Genomic DNA, 21,757 nt, shown 5'->3' with positions numbered 1-21,757 from the left:
TGTGATTGTTCGTCTGTGTATGTAGCCCTGTGACAGACTGGCGACCTGTCCTGGGTGTCCCCTGCCTTCGCCCGAGTCAGCTGGGATAGGCTCCAGCACCCCCCGCGACCCTAATGAGGATAAAGCGGTGTATAGAGGATGGATGGATGGTATTGTGATTATTATGTGACGATTATTAATAAATGTGTTACCAGACTAGACTAAAGAAGAAACACAAGCTGCTGTCACAAACCAGGAAATTAGCTACACAGTGGCTAAGGCTATGCTAACGGTTGGCGGCTAAGTTAGAAGGCAATCAAAGTGAAAGAGAAGAACAGCAGATGTAACTGGAGGAGACAAACCGATCAGTGGATCAAACATAAACAGAGGAGAGTGTCCAAATTTAATCACTTTCTATTTTATATGTTCAGCTGTTGTCTCACTTACATGTCACATACCTTTAAATCACTACATTTGATAGATAGATAGATAGATAGATAGATAGATATTTCATTAATCCCGAGGGAAATTGAAGATATCGGTTCCAAATATCGGCTATTCTTTGATTGCCAATAATCGGTATCGGCCATAAAATACCCACATCAGTCAATCCCTAATCAGAGCTCTACTTTGGCACTGACTGGTTCTCCTGAGTTCTCACCACAGTGGGATCCAGGCCGAAGAGCACGGCCCCCTTCAGGATGGTCAGACCAACATCATGGGGGATGATGATGCGGCACGTCCTCCCCAGAGCCTTCTGGACCGCTCTCTGCAGCATGGGCGACTCAGCAAAACCACCGACCAGGAAGAGGAAACGCACACCGTGGACCTCCGGCTTCGCCATCAGCTCCTCTGTCAGCGAAGAGGAGAAAGGTTGGATGTTTCTTTACTCATAGCTGTTGATTTCTGCCTGGTTTCCATCAGCTATACTTCTATTGAAAAGATACAAACCAACCTTTTTTGTGTGTCTAAGTGTTTTTCTGCACACTAGAAACCCAGTCCCCTTGTTGTTAATGTACCACTGGAATGTGACTGATTCAAAACAGACATTTCTATCTCTACAAGCCTGAAAAAAACGAAGTCAGCATCATGTAGGAGGAGACTAAGGAAGCCATTACGCCTGAGGTTTGTTTTGTTTGGTTTGTGCTGCAGCTTGTAGTGTTGTTTTTGTCCTTTTTTTGTGTGTCCGTTAGCAGTAGCAGACTAGGATGTGTGATCTAAGCAGCACAAAGAAGTCATTCAGTTTATGGTTCTGGCAGCTGATCATTTCAGAAGGTCAAAAGTTTGAGCAGCGTGGGAAAGTCACAAACCAAAGTCCCATCTCGGCCACTTAAAAGTTGCACAAATCAACAACGGCTCAAATTACGATGTGTGCTCACAGTGATTAAACCACAAGCAATTCATCACCCAACTCTGAAGTTCCCAAACTTTTGCTAAGCTTATTGTTTCAGTTTGACGCTCACAATGTGAGTGTTTTGGTTCACTGATAACAAACAGCAACAGTCAGGTATCTGCAGTGAAAAAACAACACCAAACTGCTGATAGGCGATAGCAGCTGAGCACAGTAAACTAACAGCTTTATTCATCAGCTGTGGATGACCAAACCAGAGCTGAAAGAGGGGCAGAATCTGTCGATGTAAACGGTTTAGAGTTAGCAATATTAACTTTTTAAAGCCATAAGATGCTAAATGTATGACGTTCTGATTGTTGTTGAGTTCTACCCCCAAGTGGTCAAAATCTAAAGCTACTTTAAGTGTGTAAATATACATAGTTTCTTTAATTTAAGATGAAAGTTTTGGGCTTTTCTCATTTATGAACAATAGCAGAGAACAACAGGCGCTACAGCACCTTCCTGGAGACTTATTTAACACCATACTGTCAAAGGAAAATGTTACAGCTTTATACTGGGAAGCCTCTGCATTTTTGCTTGTGTTTCTGTGTTCTTGTTAATATATGGATATGCAGGTCAGTGCTTACCTCAAGCTTTAGGTTTTCTCCTTGTAGATTTTATTTAATGCAAAGCAGCACAGAAGAGTTATAAAAAATACTGAGAAAAGAAAAACAGAACAAAGTGCCTCTGTCTCTTTCTGTCTGAGTATATTATTAACCCTCCTGCTGTCCTCATTCATGGGCACCGAGAATATTGTTTCCTTGTCTGAAAAAAAATCCAAAAATTCAGCAAAAAAATTCCACAAATTTTTGAAAATTTGCAAAACTTTCAGGAAGAAAACTCCAGTAATTCCTAAAAAAATTACCTTAAAAGTTTAATTTGGAAAAAAATCCCCCAAATGTGGCAAGAAAATTCTTGTAAATATTTATTATAAAATGAGTAAAAATCTTCCAAAAAAATCCTAAAAATATCTAAAGTGATTCCATATATATTAGTAAAACTTCTAATGTTTCCTTGAAGAACATTCACAAAAAAAATCAACCAAAAGCCAGCAAAATTTGTTGGACTTTGTTTGATTATTTTGTGAATGTTCTTAAGAAACACTTTTATCATTTCTTTTTTTCCCCAAAAAATGTTCAAAGATTTCCCAAAAATGTTGAAAACGTGAACATCAGAAGTTTCACTGTGAAAACATGTATTTTTTTCAACATTTTCAAACTTTAAAACGGGTCAATTTTGACCTGCATGATGACACGAGGGTTAAATAACAAGACTAATATTGAAATGAAAGCTTTATTTAAATCTAATTAGTTAAATAAACAAAGTAATTCAATCAAATTAAATTAGTCACTGTAAACCACGTGGTTCTACTGTCAAGTTTTCCCTATTATTGCTTTTTAGCATTGAATTCTGATAAATTTAATTAGGCTTTTTTTGACACAAATTGACAAAAAAGACTCTTTCTTGTCAAAGTGAAAACAGATTTTTACAACATAGTGTTAAATACATAAAAATATGAAGTCTTTTTCTGTTCTTTCTTGTCAAAAAAGCTAAACTTTATTAACCATGGCTCAATGTTGGGTAAAACTTACAAGGGAGGTGAGTACTTTGTGTACCTGAATGTAGTTTGTGTGTACGAGTGCAGCCCTGTTGTGTCTTTCTGTTTCTCACCAATGTGTTTGACGATATTAATGATGGTGGGCTGGAAGAGCTCGTTCATGGCCTCCTGTGTGAGCCGCAGCATCCCCTGGGACGACCACTTCACTATGTTCATGCTGAAACACACGCAGAGAGGAGAAAGGTTGCATCTTGATTGCTATAGATAAAAAAAACTAATCAATCTCACACTGGTCGCCTATCAAACGCTCACTTGCTCCTCCTCAGGGCGGCCTCCACGCTCTGCCCTCTGTGCCTCTTGTAGAAGTCGATGAAAGAGAAGGGCAGGGAGATGTTGAGGGCGTTGGCCCTGCCAGGAGACGCCGTCCGTTTCCTCGCCTCGAACGCGATGGTGAGGTCCACCCAGGCTGCCGGCCGCTTGGCTTTGAAACTCTGGATGAAGTCCTCGCCGAAGATCTGGCACAGCATGGCTTCGAAGGCCAAGTCCACGCCGACGGCTCCATAGGGCCCGCCTGGAAGAGAAAATGCAGCTTTGGAAACTGAAGGAAATGAATTTATTTGTGTGTTGATGGTGAAAGAGTGCACCTGAAGCCTTGTAGAGCTCTTTAAGTGTCCCCTGTGGCTGCTCGATCTGATGGACTGTCAGGTCAACGGTCCCTCCTCCACAGTCTGCAACAACATACCTGTCACCTGCAGAAAGAAGGCAGAAACACACAGTTTTAAGCTGCTTCAGACTGAGCGTTTTATTCACTGAGCCAGGATGCAGTACAGTAAAGATTGAGGAGTTTCTTCTGAACTTGTAGAAGGAAACTGTAGATAATCTTTATTTAACCCTCATGTCATCCTGTAGGTCAAAATTGATGCAGTTTAAAGTTTGAAAATGTGGGAAAAAAATATATTTTCACAGTGAAACTTGTGATGTCCACATTATCAACATTTCTGGGAAGTCTAAACATTTTTTGGTGGAAAAAAGAAACGTTAAAAATGTTTCTTAAGAACATTCACAAAAAAATCGACAAAAAAAATCTAAGAAAATAATAGCAGTTTTACTGATATATATGGAATCACTTTAGATAGTTTTAGGATTTTTTGGAAGATTTTTACTCATTTTTTTGAAGGTATTTACAAGAATTTTCTTGCCAAATTTGGGGGATTTTTTTAAGGGAAATTTTTAAGGAATTATTGGAATTTTTCGTCCTGAAGGGTTTTCAAGTTTTCAGAAATTTGGGGAATTTTTTTTGCAGAATTTTGGGAATTTTTTTCAGACAAGGAAACAATATTTTTTGGTGGAAAAAATGTTTCTTAAGAACATTCACAAAAAAATCAACCAAAATCCAGCGAAATTCGCTGGATTTTGGTTGATTTTTTTGTGAATGTTCTTAAAGACAATAGACGTTTTACTGATATATATGTAATCACTATAGATATTTTTAGAATGTTTTTGGAATATTTTTACTCATTTTTTTTTTAAAATATTGGCAAGAATTTTCTTGCCAAATTTGGGAATTTTTTTGCTGATTTTTTGGGACAAGAAAACAATATTTTTAGCGCCCATAAATGAGGACAACAGGAGGGTTAAGCGGAACGCCTGAATGTCTTGTTTCGGTGTACGTGTTTGCAGTTTCCCCTGAAACTCTTCAACCAGCAGCCCCTTCAACATAAACAACCTTCAGTCATGTGTGATTGCTGCTCTCCCTCTGCGAGCGTGTGTGTTTACGATACACTCAGCGATAAGAGGTGGTTTTGGTGTAGCTGTCCTGGCCTCAGCCGACCACACCCTAAACACCAGAGAGCAGGAGCTGGTAGAAAAGAGTGAGGAATGTAAGGAACGGGAACGAGAAGAAATGCAAAATGCAGGCAGGAACGAGAGAAGAAAATGCAAGGGAAGCAGATAAAAGAGGGTTTCTGCTCCTTGGGTGTATTTACAGTGCAGGGGCAGAGAGTCCCATGGGCTGGGTCCTTCCTGTGGACAGGAAAGGGAGCAGAAAGGGTCACCGGGGCCACGTGGCTCCTTAGATTGTTGTCATGGCTCAACACAAAGACACGGCTGTGTGCAGAACCATCGCTTTTAATTCTCCCCGAGCAGGATTTTATCATTCCGGGCTCAGCTTCACACTCTGGGTTGTTAATTTTGTGCTTGTGGTTGCGTCGGGCCAATCAGAGCTCCCCGCTGAGTGTGAAATTAGTCGTAATCTTAAATCAAAGTATGTTTTGTTTTGGAGCTTTCAGCCTTCTTCTGCTCAACGGAGCAAACTAGCTCTGCTGCAGAAGACCATGGAATATGGTAAAAACCGGAAAATAATACTAAATGGACTCAGAGGATGAGGTTCTTTTTGCCTTTTAAGTTTCTTTGCTGTCAAAGCAATCAAAGAACTTAAACTGAGTGACTCATCATGAGGCAAATCATAACGGGAAAAAATGTAAAGAGAACAAAATGTAAAAGGTCATTTCAGGTAGCGGTGTTGATGCATCTCAGATTTTGTTCAGTTTACTTATTAGTTATAGGACCCAATACTAAGTCCTGTAAAAGACATAGATGTTTTTTTTGTTTTTTATTTAACTTTATTTCAGTGTCCCACAGTCATTAAATCTGGTGAGGACACAAAGTTAATTGTTTTTAACAGATACAACTGCTCCAATCGGTCAAATTTTTCATTATTTTCACTGAAAATGAAAAAGAAGTGCAACATTTTCAAAAGAGGGTGGTAGTCAGGCTGCATAAAGTTCCTGTGTAAATAGATATGGAGAATACGGCTCATATGGTTTTAAATTTCAACCTGAAGAAAAGAAGCAATTTGTAACTTTGCATATATAATGACAGTCCACATCACCATTAGACGTGTCATAATGGGGGAAAAAAAGTGTAACTGATGTTAGACACCTTAAAAGTTGGTGAAATTTCAACTAAAGACTATTTTCAGTAGGAAATATGGATTTATCCTTGTATATGATACACTATCAGGAACTTTGTAAAGCCCCAATACGACCCTCTTTTGAAAACCTTTCTCTTTTTTTCATTGTCAAGGGCCAATAATTTACTATTTGTGATCCGTTGGAGTCATTTAGATCTCGATCCTCATCTAATTTTAAGGCTGTGGGAACATTTCTGGAGGCATTGATTCCTTGTAAAAGCTTTCCAGTTAAGACATTTTTGAAATGGTGAAAATAACAAAATTTGCAGGTTGGAAAACATCAAAAACAATTCAGCTAAAGTGTTCTCCATAATGTCGTTTTGGGTCTCAAATGAAAAATAACTAAACTTACGCAAGTCATGGTAGAGCAATATATTTCCTGAATTCTGTTGAATTGACACAGATTCATCCTAATGTATATTCTACAATTCAATTAATTGTCTAAAGACTGACTGCAATGGTAACATTCATTTGCAACTTACTGTGAGCTTATTAATACACAATTTGAATGCAGATGTGAATAATTAATGTATAAAAGGCTTATTCAATTTATCATATGGGCAAGAATTTCCTCTGGGAATAATAAAGTTCTGTTTCTTATCTTAATCACTGTTGACAGTACACATAGCGGCTATTGTAGATGTGTGTGTAAACTGTTGCAATGCTAAAAAAAACAAAACAAAACTGAGAATTCAAGAGAAAAAAGGATATTAGAGAGTAGTCATAGTAGTAGTTCAGTGCAGCCTCCCACATTAAAGTAGGTGTGTCTGCTCCTCGTAGTCAGCCTGAGGTTAGAGGTGAAAATCATCAATTTCTCCAACATGTGGGGTCTGTCACACACACACACACACACACACACACACACACACACACACACACACACACACACACGGCCTCACCGGTCTGCAGCTCCGACCACAGTTCTCCAGTCCCACTCTCCACCAGGAAGGTCCTGCTGTGCCTCGATCGTCTCAGCTGCTCCCTCGCTGCAACACACAGATATTTTACATTTTCTACATCTTTTTATACCTGAGACATTTAGATACAGTTTCAGTGAAGTTACCTGTAATACTTCTATTCTTCAGAGTGTTCTTTCTTAATCTGTTCAGACAAGAAACAATACAAACTTCTTCACCTGCTTTAGGGGAGGAATTTACTATTTACCCTCCAGCTCAACTTTATGGGAAACATGTTGTCTCGGCTTCATGAGTCATAATAGGACTGATATGAAACTCATGATTACAGTTTGTTGAAGCTCTCTACTGAAACAATGATCCACAATTAGCTGAGTTTGCTGTTAGGCTTGGACGGTAAAAAAAAATGCGACTACTTTTACTTCTAAAGATCAAGAATTATGACAAAAATGTCATTTGTTCGTGGTAGAGTTAAATATTTCTTGGCAAATGACAATCACAGCCTGGAGACACTTTACACAAGTTGTCGTCACATAAATTTTTCAGAAGTGTCATTTTTTTCTGTTGTTGTTTTGCAGATGCATTTTTAAACTGACAACACTGTCACACTTCATCCTACTTTCAGTTTTTATGGTAAGGTAGGCTACTCATCTCTCAGTTCTAGCTCTGATCTTAAAATTATTATTTTAATAATGCAATAGATCACTGCCATTAGATTGTGCCATTTGTAGCTGCAGCAGGCAGCTGTTTCGATTAAAAAAGCTCAAAAATCACAATTCATGACAAGCTAGTTAGCAACTAGCTTGTGAGCACGGTGGTGCATTTAGCAGCGAAAGAGACATGTTCTTTTTAGTAGCTGGTTGAGACAAAAAAAAACAGAGGTAAGCAATACTTCAAATATATCTCGTCTATAAATGCTAATGTTATACCAAGCAGCAACCTTTGGGGTTCAACAAATGAAGACAGTGCACAAGTGCAGTTCTTCAAACGACCACTTGAGGGTGACTCCAAAAACGAGCCAATCCCTACAGACCTCCCTGTTAAAACGCCTGACTTAGCAGCGGAAATAAAGATATTTACAGCCTGCTACAAACAGTGGTTTTGGTCTCAGCAGCCAATAAATACCTCTTTATTAAGCCTTTTTGTGTTACAAATATTGTATATGCTGGCAGTGGATATAAGAAACTGTCAAAAAAAAACATGCCATATGAATGCAGAGGGACTTTCGGACGATTTGTTTTGGGATAAAAGGGTTGCAGCAGTTTTTAGACATATGTTTTCAGCTTTTGGCTTTATTGTGATATTTATTTAATGAAACAATTCCACAGGAGTTGGTATGGATTCTTTCCAAAGTGTCATCACCACTTTGCGCTGCTTCGCCTGCATTCAAGCATCTTATGTCTCCATGTCAACACTGAGTCACGTTATATTGCATCTGATTAATTCTCAAAATCAAATGTCGTACAGAAAAACCTAAACATCCTCACTTTCAACCTAATGAGGATGAATGTTTTTAATTTATGCCACATATTCGGTTTAAACAAGTTTTATAACCTAAGAGTTCGTGACATTTAAGCAGCATAGAAGGTAAATCTTTGGATCCAAGTAAAACAAGAAGAACATACAGTCATAATGTTTTTGCATGACAGGAGCAATTTGTTGGAAATGAAGACCGCTCTCGAATTTCAGCTTTATATTTGCTCTTGACATGTGACCTGAACGACTGGCAGGTTAAGAACATGGACGGAGGCCAACGAAAACGCAACACGCTCATACACAGCTGGCAGAAATACAACACACTTGACAGCCTGTTTGACAGCGCGGACACATTTATATGCCTCCATAAAAGCAGGGGAAAGCATGAAATGAGACATAATGACGGAGGCACTGTGTAATTATAAATCAAACTAAATAGAGGAGGAAGTTGCAATAAAAAAAAATCCACCTTTCTCTCCTATTTGTTGATAAATTGGCGATGATTGTGCGGAAATGTTCGTTTTATAAGCCTTAAACAAAAGGTCTGAGTAGTGAAGTGTACTGCAAACCACAAAATATTATCTATGAGAGAGAGACAGCAAGCTTTGTGGCAGAAAGAGACAAAAGAAAACAACCCGACTGTAAAGATTACACACTTATTGAGCAACAAAGAGCAACAAAGCGCTGCTACAGTTGTTTCAGGGCCGTGGATGACGCAGGAGGTAATGTATGCGGCTGTGCGCTAGTGTGTGTACATTGTAAATGAAGCCGAACAAAGAACGGCACAATTGCACAGCCTTGATTTCATCTGTGTGTGTTTGTACGGCGGTGATGAACGGAACGTAAGTCTGGAAACCATTTACATGAAACAGCAGAAAAAGAAAATGTGTGTGTGTGCGTTCGTGTGTGCGCTAATGACTCCCCAGTGCTATCTTTGGACACCAAATGAGGTGGAATAAAAGCTAAAGATAGTAAAAAAGCGATGCCAAATGTGTGTGCGTGTGTGTGTAAATATGTGTGTTTGTGCGGCGGTCTGGGTCGGCAGAGTACTTGCAAAGTTCTGGCAAAAGAAAGCAAAAGATGGAGAGAACATGCGAGAAGAATGGAGGGAAAAGAAAGTGAGTGAGGGGGAATGACAGGCCGGGAGGGGGTGAGATCATAGTCTCACTGCACCTTGTTCCAATTACAATATCCTGTGTTCAGTGTGTGTGAATGTTCTTTGTGTGTGTGTCACTGACTGCATATGTATAAGTGGGCCTTTGCAGGGGATTTTGGACGGCATGTTTCGCTCGCTGAATTATGCATCCCTTTTCCCAGCCTGAAATTGCTTTTGTTCCTTGCAGTTTAGTGGTATTTCACTGTGGGGCACATGCTTCGTTTTTGTGCAGCTCTACTGTAGAATTGTGAGCAGTTTTCTGTTTAGTAAATTGAAAATGTTTGTTTAAAGTTGTCACTTTTGTACGGGTTCTGGAGGCACTTTTCCAGACTGGGACTTTCTATTTAACTCTCCTGTTGTCTTCATTTACAGGCAACAAAAAATATTGTTTCTTTGTCTGAAAAAAATCCAAAAATTCAGCAAAAAAATTCCACAAATTTCTGAAAAATTGCAAAATCTTCAAGAAGAAAATTCCAATAATTCCTTAACAGTTTCCCTTAAAAGTTTTGTAATAAAAACTAAATAAATAAATAAAATCCCCCAAATTTGTCAAGAAAATTCTTGTCAATATTTTTTTTTTAAAAATGAGCAAAAATCTTCCAAAAAATCCTAAAAATATCTAAAGTGATTAAAAATATATCAGTACAACTTCTATTTTCTTTATAAACATTCACATAAAAATCAACCAAACGCAAGAAAATTTCGCTGGATTTTGGTTGATTTTTTTTGTTTACGTTCTTCAAGAAACATTTTTTTCCACCAAAAAATATTGTTTCCTTTTCTGAAAAAAATCCGCAAAATTCCCCTATACTGGTCCAGAACAATTCAGAAATTGTGTGAAATGAGACGTCCAAAATAACCCCAAAATGATCAGAAATGTCTCCTAAATTACTCAGTTGCCCAAAATGATAAAAAAAACTTCTCCAAAATTGTCAAAAAAATGTTCATTTTGAACACATTTTGAAATAATTTTAGACATTTTTCAAGTAGTTTTTGACCATTTTTGAGTAATTCTGGATTATCTCTGTGTCATTCTGGACAAACATTGGTTCCTTTTGAACGGGTTTTATCACATTAGACACATTTTGAGTCATCCTGAACCATTTTTTTTGTGACATTAGAGACATTTTCAGTCATCCAGGACGACTTTTGAACCATTTAAAACAAGTTTCTGTTAAACTGATGCTGAAGTGAGCCTTAACTAAATGGGACACTTCAGCAAAGCTTTTCTGGACCACCGTAAACTTAGTTAAAGAGCTTATGTGCTAAATGGTGGCCTGAGAGGCTGAATTTTCCTTTTCATGGGAATTCCATGGTCGGTTTCAGCTCTTCTGCTCTTTCACCTTCCATCTCCCCTGCTTCTCTGTCTCCTCTACACGAAGCATACGGCCTCTCCAAAGCCCACAAACACACACAACTGCAGAGTCATCTGAGGCGAAACCATGAGCAGTATCTAAAGCCAAATCTTCACCCTCTGCGCTCACACACACAGATTCATCTTTTGCAAAAAACCACAATCCGCAAGTGAAATCAAACGGCAACATTTCCAGGAACACAGTACGGTTTCATGCTTATGCTAATGACGAAGCCTACAAGAAGGAAAAAACCCACACATGCACACACATTTTGTCTACTCTACCTTGTCTGAAGCTGGAGTCGAAGGGGCGGGACCCGTCCAGATCCAGGCCGTTTGTGATTGGCTGCAGGCTCAGGTCAATCACCTGGTGGAGGCGGAGCTTGCGACAGTAAATGGAGGCAGCCTCGGGTTCGAGAGCGATGAGGAGCTGCTCAGGACAGTCAGGAGACACCAGACCAGCCTGGAAGACACAACAGAGGAGTGAAGATGGAGACAAAAACAAGACACAAAACAAAGAATAAAACAAAACACAAAATGACAAAAGTAAGACAAAAAAACACAAGCGAGACAAAAAGGAAACACAAAATGACAAAAAGGAGAAGCAAAACAACCAAAACATGAGACAAATGACAAAAATCAGACAAAAAAAAAGACAAGAAACAACAAAAACAGGACAAAATATTATACAAATGAGACACAAACTGACAAAAATGAGACACAAAACAGCAAAAGCGTGAAACGAAATGACAAAAAATGAGATAAATGACACGAAACAAAACAAAACAGACAAAAAATTAGACTAAAAAGTTACAAAGCAACAAAAAAACAGACAAACAACACAAAAACAAGACAAAATGACACACAAAACAGCGAATAAAGCAAAACACAAAATGACAAAAATAAGAAAAACACAAGCAATACAAAAATGAAACACAAAATGACAAAAAACAACAAAAACACTGACAAAAAATGAGACAAACGAAACAAAGCAAAACAAAGACCAAAAATTAGACAAAAAAATTACATAACGACAAAAACGAGACAAAAAAACACTAATTGAGACACTAATTGACACAAGAACAGTGAAAAATCTAGTGTTTTACTTTATGATCAAAACAACTGATGGATGGATGGATGATAGACAGATAGACAGATAGACAGATAGATAGATAGATAGATAGATAGATAGATAGATAGATAGATAGATAGATAGATAGATAGATAGATAGATAGATAGATCCTTTATTAATCCTGAGGGAAATTCAAGGAGTTATTCATGGAGATTCAGTTACATTTTTATATTGTAGTAAATTCTGAATGTTGTCTGTGAATCACAGAGAACAAAAACTGAAACAATGGATGCAAAGTATGAGAAACAACATGGCTTATCATGATTAGGAATCTTTTCAGATGTTAGAAAAACAAAAATGACATTATACATTTCATGACATTTTGATGGAGGGCAGGGCGACTCAAGGAGGTCAATAAAAAAATGAAAGATTTATAAAAAGAAGAGGAGTAACGCACACACATGTTGAAGGACAGCTGCACAACGTAAACACCAAGAGAAATGTAAACGGAGGGCGAAAGGTGGTGATGGGAAAAGAAATGACACAAGACTCTCTGCTGGGGTGAAAGACAGACTTGAAAGCAGAGGAGAGGCGTACGATGCATCAGGAGAAAAGAGCGGCCGTGGCGGTGAGTGTGCTGCTGGGCGGGGATCTGGTCTCCACTTCCTGTGTTTGTACGCCGGTCTCCCTTATTGTTCGCTCCTGGTGACATCATCACCAGCAGGAAGCACACACGCCTCGAGCCGGGAGCCAGCAAGGGTGTGTGCACGTCTGTAGCGGCGTGCACGTGAAAGGCGTGCACGCATTAGACCAGGCGTGTCAAACTCATTTCAGTTCAACGCCACATTCAGCCCAGTTTGATCTGAAGTGGGCCGGACCAGTTAAACTACAGCATATTAACCCATAAAAGTCCAATTTCTTCCTTTGTTTTTGTTCAAAAAGTATGTCCTTCAAATGTTCACATTTAATTAACAAAACATGAACAACCTGAAGTTTCTTAAGAAAATAAATTCAATTTCAGCAATAATACACCTCAGTTTATCATTTACACATGACAACTTAAAGATCACAGTGTCTACAAAGGAGCAAAACATGTAGTCATGACCAAAACAACAGTCTGACAAGACAAAAAATTACAAAAAAAAGGCAAAATATTACAAAAATGAGACACAAAATGACAACAATGAGAACAAAATGACAAAAATAGAGACAAATGACACAAAGCAAAACAGAAAAGTGACAAAAATTTGGCAAAAAATTTGGCAAAAACGAATAAAAACTTGCACAAACGACACAAGCCAGATAAAATGCACACAATACACAAACAAGACCAAAAATACATGTGTGACAAAAAGGAAACACAAAATGACAAAAACAAGAAGCAAAACAACAAAATTCAGACAAAAAACAACAAAAACAAGACAAAATATTACAAAAATGAGACACAAAGCAACAAAAGAAGAATGAGCAATATAAAATTCCACTTAATGATCAAAACAACTTGTCCAGAAATTATTTTACAATTATAGTTTTCCAAATTTACAATTTGCAGTTAATGTCTTCTCTGTAATTTTTACACTTTGCTGCCGGATTGGACCCTCTGGAGGGCCGATTTTGGCCCGCGGGCCGCATGTTTGACACCCCTGCGTTAGACGATTCGAGTGACTTAAAGGCAGATTAGAATGAAATCTGCATTCATTGTGTGTGTAGCAATAAGAAAAGGATGACATTAAGAGTGAAAGGCTGCAAGTCTTTCCCATGAATCAGACGCACGCTCACATGCACAGGTCGGTCCACTATCATTGATGTGTATTGTGATAGGACCTCCCGCATTGTTTTCCGTGTACGTACACTTCCGACAAGTCATTGTACAAGTACGCAGAGGAGGGGTGTGTGTTTTTGGTGGGAAGGCGTACAGAAGGAAAAAAAGTTTTATTTTATCTCCTTGTTGCTCACTGGCTGTACAGCGATTCTCTGCATATGTATAATACTACATTATGATATATATCAAATCATAAATCAGTGATATTAACCCTCCTGTTGTCCTGCTGGTCAAATTGACCTGTTTTGAAGTTTGAAAATGTGGGAGAAAATCAATTTTTACAATGAAAACGTCCACATTTTCGACGTTTTTGGGAAATTTTGGAACATTTTTTGGTGGAAAAAAAGAAATGTTTAAAAAAATGTTTCTTTAAGAACATTCAGAAAAAAATCAACCAAAATCCAGCAAGTTTTACTGATATATATTGAATCACTTTAGATATTTTTAGGATTTTTTTGGAATATTTTTATTCATTTTTTGAAAATATTTACGAATTTTATTTTTTTTATTTCCTGACAAATTCAGGGATTTTTTTTGCTGAATTTTTGGATTTTTTTCAGATGAAGGAGCAATATTTTTTGCTGCCTGTAAATGAAGACGACACGAGGGTTAAAGATATGTAGCTACAAGATACAGGACACATAAAGAAAAGCAGCTATCAGTGGGTCTAATCTACAAAAAATGCCACAAACCTAATTATTTACTATGTAAATGTGTACAGCATGTTTCTGGACTATAGTGCAGATAAACCTTCCCAGCCATAGGCAAAACATTTTAATCTGAAGAGTAGTTTTGTGTAACTTAACACATAAAACGTCTGTAAGAAATATGCTGGATGCAGGTGTTAGTATGTCAGTAAGTGTGTTTTCCCACCAGGTATGCAGCTTCTCTCATGAACTGTTTGGCTGGTTGTCTCCACACAGCAGGGACTGTGATCACCCATCTGATCTCTTCTCCCTCCAGCACAGATGATGACTGGTCCTTCACCTCCTAAAACAGAATCCAGGAAACATTTCATTTTGGTAAAAGTCTAACATATGAGCCTCAGTTTGGCTTCTCTCAAATCTAGCTTAAACCAGCATTTCTCTCCTGATTTGACTTTTATTGTGTTAATACTAAGCAAAGTTGCACTACAGCCCTACTAATAGATCAAATAAAACATCTTCTAGAGCAAGGGTGTCCAACATGCGGCCCACGGGGCAAAACTGGGCCTCCAGAGGGTCCAATCCGGCCCACAGGATGATTTTGTAAAGTTTACAGAGAAGGCATTAACTGCAAATTGTAAACATGTAAAACTATACATTTTAAATAATGTCGAGACCATGACAAGCTATTTTGATCATGAAGTAAAATACCAGATTGCTCATCGTTCTGTTGTCATTTTGTAATATTTATATGCCTTGTTTTTGTCTCTTTTTGTCTGACTTTTGTCGTTCTTCTCACGTTTTTTTCATTTTGCTTCTCGTTTTTGTAGTTTTATGTTTCCTTTTTTGTCTTGCTTGTGTTGTTTGCCCTTTTTTTGGCGTTCTGTAGATTTTTTGTTCCTTTTTGTTGAGTTTCGTGTCTTTTCTCTCATTTTGTCATTGCCAATTATTTTGCATTTTGCTCCCTTTTTTTTTTACTCTTGTGGTTGCAATAATGAACGAGAACGTACCTTTAGAGCGTGCTCCCTGAAGAAGCGAAGGGCGTGAGCAAACACCTCGATGGCCCTGACCCTCCGACCGTTGACTGCCTCCAGCTCTGTCTCCATGGTGAGATCCTGCAGCAAACAGCCACAACTGCTGAAACACCACAGCATGAAGAACACTTCTATCTGATGTTTAAAGAGAAACTTACAGTCAGCCCAGTTAACCTTCCTGTTGTCCTCATTTATGGGCACCAAAAAATATTGTTTCCTTGTTTGAAAAAAAATCCAAAAATTCAGCAAAAAACAAAATTCCCCAAATTTCTGAAAATGAGCAAAACCTTCAGGAAGAAAATTTAAATAATTCCTTAAAAGTATTATTTAAAAAAAAAAACTAATTTGGCAAGAAAACTCTAGTAAATATTTTTTTTAAAAAAATAGTAAAAATCTTACAAAAATAATCCTAAAAATATCTAAAGTGATTACATATACATCAGTAAAACTTCTGATATTTTCTTTAAGAACATTCACATGAAAATCAACCAAAATCCAGCAAAATTCGCTGGATTTTGGTTGATTTTCATGTGAATGTTCTTAAGAAACAATTTTAACATTTCTTTTTTCCACCAAAAAATGTTCAAAGATTTCCCATAAGAGTTGAAAATGTGGACATCAGAAGTTTCACTGTGAAAATATATTTTTATTCCCACATTTTCAAACAGTAAACCCGGTCAATTTTGGCCTGCAGCACAACATGAGGGTTAAATCTTTCTGTTTTAACCCAAAATTGTTTTACTTTTTAGCTTACTGTAATGATATAGCCGTGAACTTTTGGGTGTGTCAGTATACGATGACATCAATACTCGATGTGCTGTAACAGATTTAAAATATGCAATTCACAGTTTTTCCCCCGGTAATAAGTTTAAATTTAAAGCTTTTACTCTAGATGTTATATAAAGTTGGCTTTCTGTCCCATGTAGTTTTTCTGCCATGTGTCTTACGCTTGTGCTGTGGATCTTCATTTTAAATTTATCAAAGTAAAGCCAGTGCCGGGCCTCCTCCGGATCCAAGTCGTGGTAGAAATCTCGCGCCGCGAATCCAAAACTGTGGAACCGCAAATCAGGAGTGAGCAGCAGACACGTCGGGCTCTTCTGATTGGCCACTCCAGGGTCGCCGCCCTCCCAGCGTCTACATCGATTGGAGGAAAAAAAGGCTGTCAAGGATGGGAAATAACAGAACGGAGCAGAACAGAAGGGAATGCACAGACTCTTACTTCATCATGTGTATGGCTTCCGAGTCCTGCGTGAAGCTGAAGGCGTAGCCGCTGGAGGTCGTCCCGAAGTCTATCGCCACGACAACCGAGAAGGGGCACGCCATCCTGGGTCTGAGCTCCACCCTCTGGTACAGATACAGAAAAAAATAGAGTTTCCCTTTTTGAAATTAGCAAATATTAGCATGTTAGCTCACCTGGGAAGCAGCATACCTGCTAAACATTAGCATGGTAGCATTAGCATGTTAGTTCAAAGCACTGTGAGAATGGCTGTAGACATAAAAAGGAAGGAATTCTTTTAATTTACGACCACCTACAAACATTGTAGACTGAATAGGCCAACATAAGCTATCATTTTTGTCTGCAAAAGGAAGCACGGGTGGTATGTAAGCCAACATCTCTCACATTTATGTAATAACTGGCTTCTATGAGTGGAAACAGAATTAGCAGGTTGGCTTACAAATCAGAGGCTGTTTCTCTTGTGAGAATTAGTGCCAACATGCATCTATTTCTCTGCTGCAGACTGTAACCTTTATTGGGTACTCGCTTTGAGTTTACTCTTCACTTTAAGCTGTGAGCATAGCTGTTATTATAAACCACTAATAGCAGTTAGAAGTGGATGTGGCTTTACAGGTCTTGTTTAAGGGCTTTATATAAAAGAACATAAGTAGAAAGAGGAAAAGAGTGTGTAGGAGTGGCTGTGGTGAGCGTCTGTGGGAGCATAAATACCGGCGACGGAGAGGGCGTGAGGGGTGTGATGCTGCAGTCATTTCTGGCCGTGGCGGGCGAAGACGGGGTCGACAGATTTTCACCTGGAATTTCATGGAACAGAAGAGATAAGGAGAAGAAAGATGAATCTAACAATATGCAATATGTGGTGGTTAACTCATAATATCTCATCTGAATGATGTTTTACTTAATACTAGAGAAACACCACATGTACTCCACCAGAAGATGAACAGAAGCATAAAAAATAAGCAGTCTGTTTGGAGCGATATGCAGCCATGGGAAAACTTCCTTATCATAAGGAAAGAGGCAGAATTGGACTGTCATCAGCTGCTGATACTAACATACTAATATACGTGCAGAAAACACCGAATTTTTCACAGCGGAGATTAGCGGGTTGGGATGTAAACACACTTGCTCTCTTGATGCGAGATCGGATAATTATAATGAACTGGAATGACCGGAATGTCAGTGGATTCTGAAGAGAGTAATATTCCCAAGTGGGAGGAGGAGACATGGAAAGGTCAGCGTGTTCACACTCCAAAAGATAGAGAGGGAGAAGTGAGTCACTTTGACCAGGTGGCAGTAGGAAATAAATGACTGCATATATGTGTGTGTGTGTGTGTGTGTGTGTGTTTCTCACCCGGTAACTGCAGGCTGTTGTTATCTGGCTGCATCACGTCAACCATGTTTACAGGAGCCAGGGTCTAAGGACAAACATAAATGCATATAGAATAATTAATACACTGCTTGATGGTCAGACTTAAGCATGTTTAACCCTCCTGTTGTCCTCATTTATAGCACCAAAAATATTGTTCCCTTTTCAGAAAAAAAAGTCCAAAAATTCAGCAAAAAAATTCCACAAATTTCTGAAAATTTGCAAAACCTTCAGAAAGAAAATTCCAATAATTCCTTAAAAGTTTCCCTTAAAAGTTTTATTTTTAAAAATCCTTCAAATTTGGCAAGAAAATTCTTGTAAATATCTTCAAAAAATGAGTAAAAATCTTCCAAAAAAATATCTAAAGTCATTACAAATATATCAGTGAAACTTCTAGTATTTTCTTGAAGAACATTCACATAGAAAAATCAACCCAAATCCAGCAAATTTCACTGGATGTTGGTTGATTTTCATGTGAATGTTCTTAAGAAACATTTTTAACATTTCTTTTTTTCCACCACAAAATGATTAAAGACTTCACAAAAATGTTGAAAATGTGGACATCAGAAGTTTCACGATGAAAATATATATTTTTTCCCACATTTTAAAACTTTAAAATGGCTCAGTTTTGACCCACAGGACGACACGAGGGTTAAGCGATCCACCGCTGACATAAAAATATCACTTAACGCCGCTTTAAGCGACTCATTCTGCTGAACGAGCTTTAGAAATTACTGCAAACGTTAATCGTGAAATGAAGAAAGTTTCATGGTTACCGATTTCATCATGCTATTTTCCAAAAGGCCCTTTTTCACTCAACATTATGACCTGTCAGAGGAGGTGTAAAAATTAAAATTACTGCTGGCTGAATTCCATTTAGCTGCTTCAGCGTTCTGGTATTTTGCATATTGACTCACTGCCACAGCTTATACTTGAATGTCATGTAGCCATCATGAGTGTGATTGATATTGATAACACCTTCACTTTTCCTACTATTATGAGCTAGAATCAGTCAAAACATTGCGTCGTGGTATATATTTCAGCAAAGAGTAATCCATTCTCTCATTTCGTGCATACTTTGGGAGGCGCTATGTGCTACACAAACTTGTAAATATAGCGCATTAGACAGAAAATGGGGAGTAATTCTGGACCTGAGAAAGCATTAATCAGCCAAGGAGGGGAAGAGAAGGAAACACACCCTAACTATCTTTTATAGCAACTGTCACTTTGCTGTTACACATCAAACTCCCCGATACTATAAGCGCTCAGAGGCCAGGTTGCGTCGGGAAGCTTTCTGGAATCAGGACGTCTTCCAAATAGCATAAACGACTATGATATGAGCTCACATTTTGGCTGGCAGAAGCAAACGCCGACAATGTGGACAAGTGAGAGACAGAGCAGTTATTGCTGTTAGATATCATGGAATAATTCTAGGACATGCAGTGCCTTATAATCTGTAGTAGTTGGTTGCTTGTTCCTCCTGACGGTGCATCTGCTCTGTGTGTGAGTATTGATTACAGCTCTGGGATCAGATCTTGAGCCAGCAGCAAACCAAACAGTCCAGCGCAATAAAATAAAGATGTGCTTGTTTAAATGTCTTTCTTGTGAGAGAGGGAATACACTGCAAAAAGTCAAAATCTTACCAAGTCTATTTGTATTATTTTTAGTTGAAATGTCTCATCCCATTCGGTTTAAGATACATTCACTTAACAAGAGACATTTCAGCAAGATGGAGGGACTTGTTTTAAGACAATGCATCTTAAATGTATTTTTAAGTCAAATAGTCTTGAAATTATCTTGTTTCACCCTCCTGTCATCCTGCAGGTCAAACTGACCCGTTTAAAGTTTGAAAATGTGAAAAAAAATAAAAATTCACAGTGAAAACTTCCACATTTTCAACATTTTTTGGGAACTTTTTCAACATTTTTTGATGGAAAAAAAGAAATGTTTCAAGAAATGTTTAAGAACATTCAGAAAAAAATCAACCAAAATCCAGCGAATTTCGCTGGATTTTGGTTGATTTTTTTCTGAATGTTCTTAAAGAAAATATTAGAAGTTTGACTGATATATATACGTAATCACTTTAGATATTTTTAGGATTTTTTTTGAAGATTTGTACTAATTTTTTTGAAAATATTTACAATTTTTACATATATTTTCATTTTTTTATTTTTTATTTCTTGCCAAATTTGGGGATTTTAAAAAAAACTTTTAAGGGAAACGTTTAAGGATTTTTTTCCCCTGAAGGTTTTGCAAATTTTTATACATTTGAGGAATTTTTTTTTGAAGTTTTGGATTTTTTTCAGACAAGGGAACAATATTTTTTGGTGCTGTAAATGAGGACAACAGGAGGGTTAAGACGCCTAAGCGTCAATCCTGGTAAAATAAAGTTTTATCAGCTACTTTTGAGATCTCATTATTCTAAATATCATATCTTATTTCAAGAAACCTTACCAAGCCATTTTTCACTTGTTCTATTGGCAGATTTTTTTTTCACTTATTTCAAGGTAAAAGTTCTTTGAAATAAGTTTTTTTCCTTGCTTTGAGAGGGGCATTTTTTTTCCAGTGTAAGTTAGCTTGACATTGTTTCTGTGCGTACATGCATGGAACATCTGTGTGCATTTACACTTTTGAACATGAAGCACGCCTGTCCACGTCCAGCAGTCAAGCTTGCTGTTTGATGATTAAACCAGAGAGAGGATGGAACTCTCTCTCTGGCATGTAATTTATCTCCATCATTTTCTTCTTTTTGTCTGCCATCCCATCGTCTCCTTAAGCTCAATGTGCAGTGGATGATTTACACCCCTGCTTCCTTTCCCTTCTTTACTTCTCTCTTTTTGACTGAGATGTTGCAAAGAATCAGCAGAACTCCAGTGAGACCCAACATTACATTGTGCAACCCACATCATTTCTGTGCACCATTACTATTCAGCGCTATCAGCTTGAGCAATTTTGCAAACATACGGTTGACTCAGACGGAAGACAGATTGTTGCTAGTCATTATTATGCAGCACTTTTAACATGCAGAAAGATGCAATTTGCAAAAGGTGAAATCAAGTTTATCACACTCCTTTGCAAAGAGCATTCAACTTATCATCAAAAGATGTTTTTTCTTCTGACGTTAACTCACCCCTTCAAGTGCTGCTTCCTCCGCTATGTCCTCGTCTGTTTTGCTTCTCCTGGCACGAGCACTAAAGTATTCCCAAACTCTGGAATTTGCCAAGCTTGGAATCTGCCTCCAGGGAAGCAGATGGAGAAAAGAGGAACAGGAGGAAAGCTGTAGCTGGACAAGAGAGGATGCTTTTTCTGGAAATCCCTTATGAAAAATGGAAGACTTCCCAGCTGATCTGCAGGCAGATTTCCCAGGAGTGGAATTCCCGAATCAGAAAAGAGCTCCAGGAGGAACCGATGGATGTGGAAGGGGACTGCAAGGAAAATTAAATTCTCTGTTAAAAAACAAAAAGTCCTTGCTTTTGAGGGAGTTTGGGTTTGATTTGCAGTTGTGTCTCTGTAGCCGAGTGCTCCGTCTCTCTGCTCCGCATAGGAATGTCAGAGGAAAGTGGTGACACACACTCATACACACCACACACACACACACACCAGTTGCAGGAGTGGGAGGGCTGTGACAGCACATAGGGGGGAATGCTGGGGGATTTACCTGACGGAGAGTTTGTGAGGGTGGAGGAATCAACATCTCCCAGTGAAGTCATCGTTCTCTCTCTCACTTCCCTCCCCCTCATCCAGATCTATCCCTCATCCTGAGCTCCTCTTTTTATCTCGTTCTCT

The 21,757-nt window shown here is 38.3% G+C and overlaps 1 protein-coding gene across 1 annotated transcript in view; it reads right to left on the bottom strand.

Annotated features, from left to right (window-relative positions):
- The window catches only part of hspa12b (heat shock protein 12B), a 24,395-nt gene extending 2,638 nt beyond the window's left edge, over window positions 1-21,757 (bottom strand). The window contains exons 1-13 of the mRNA XM_022205755.2: window positions 21,102-21,757; window positions 17,957-18,020; window positions 17,317-17,399; window positions 16,591-16,715; window positions 16,319-16,505; window positions 15,348-15,452; window positions 14,567-14,683; window positions 11,084-11,261; window positions 6,798-6,884; window positions 3,572-3,676; window positions 3,240-3,498; window positions 3,041-3,144; window positions 641-831 (exon numbers count right to left, since the gene is read on the bottom strand). Coding sequence (XP_022061447.1) covers window positions 641-831; window positions 3,041-3,144; window positions 3,240-3,498; window positions 3,572-3,676; window positions 6,798-6,884; window positions 11,084-11,261; window positions 14,567-14,683; window positions 15,348-15,452; window positions 16,319-16,505; window positions 16,591-16,715; window positions 17,317-17,399; window positions 17,957-18,002 — 1,587 coding nt within the window. The 5' untranslated portion in view covers window positions 18,003-18,020; window positions 21,102-21,757. The remainder of the gene's footprint in view (window positions 1-640; window positions 832-3,040; window positions 3,145-3,239; window positions 3,499-3,571; window positions 3,677-6,797; window positions 6,885-11,083; window positions 11,262-14,566; window positions 14,684-15,347; window positions 15,453-16,318; window positions 16,506-16,590; window positions 16,716-17,316; window positions 17,400-17,956; window positions 18,021-21,101) is intronic.

The sequence above is a fragment of the Acanthochromis polyacanthus genome, chromosome 23 (assembly GCF_021347895.1).
Source record: "Acanthochromis polyacanthus isolate Apoly-LR-REF ecotype Palm Island chromosome 23, KAUST_Apoly_ChrSc, whole genome shotgun sequence".
NCBI lineage: Eukaryota > Metazoa > Chordata > Actinopteri > Pomacentridae > Acanthochromis > Acanthochromis polyacanthus.
This window is presented reverse-complemented; position numbering and strand designations above follow the sequence as displayed.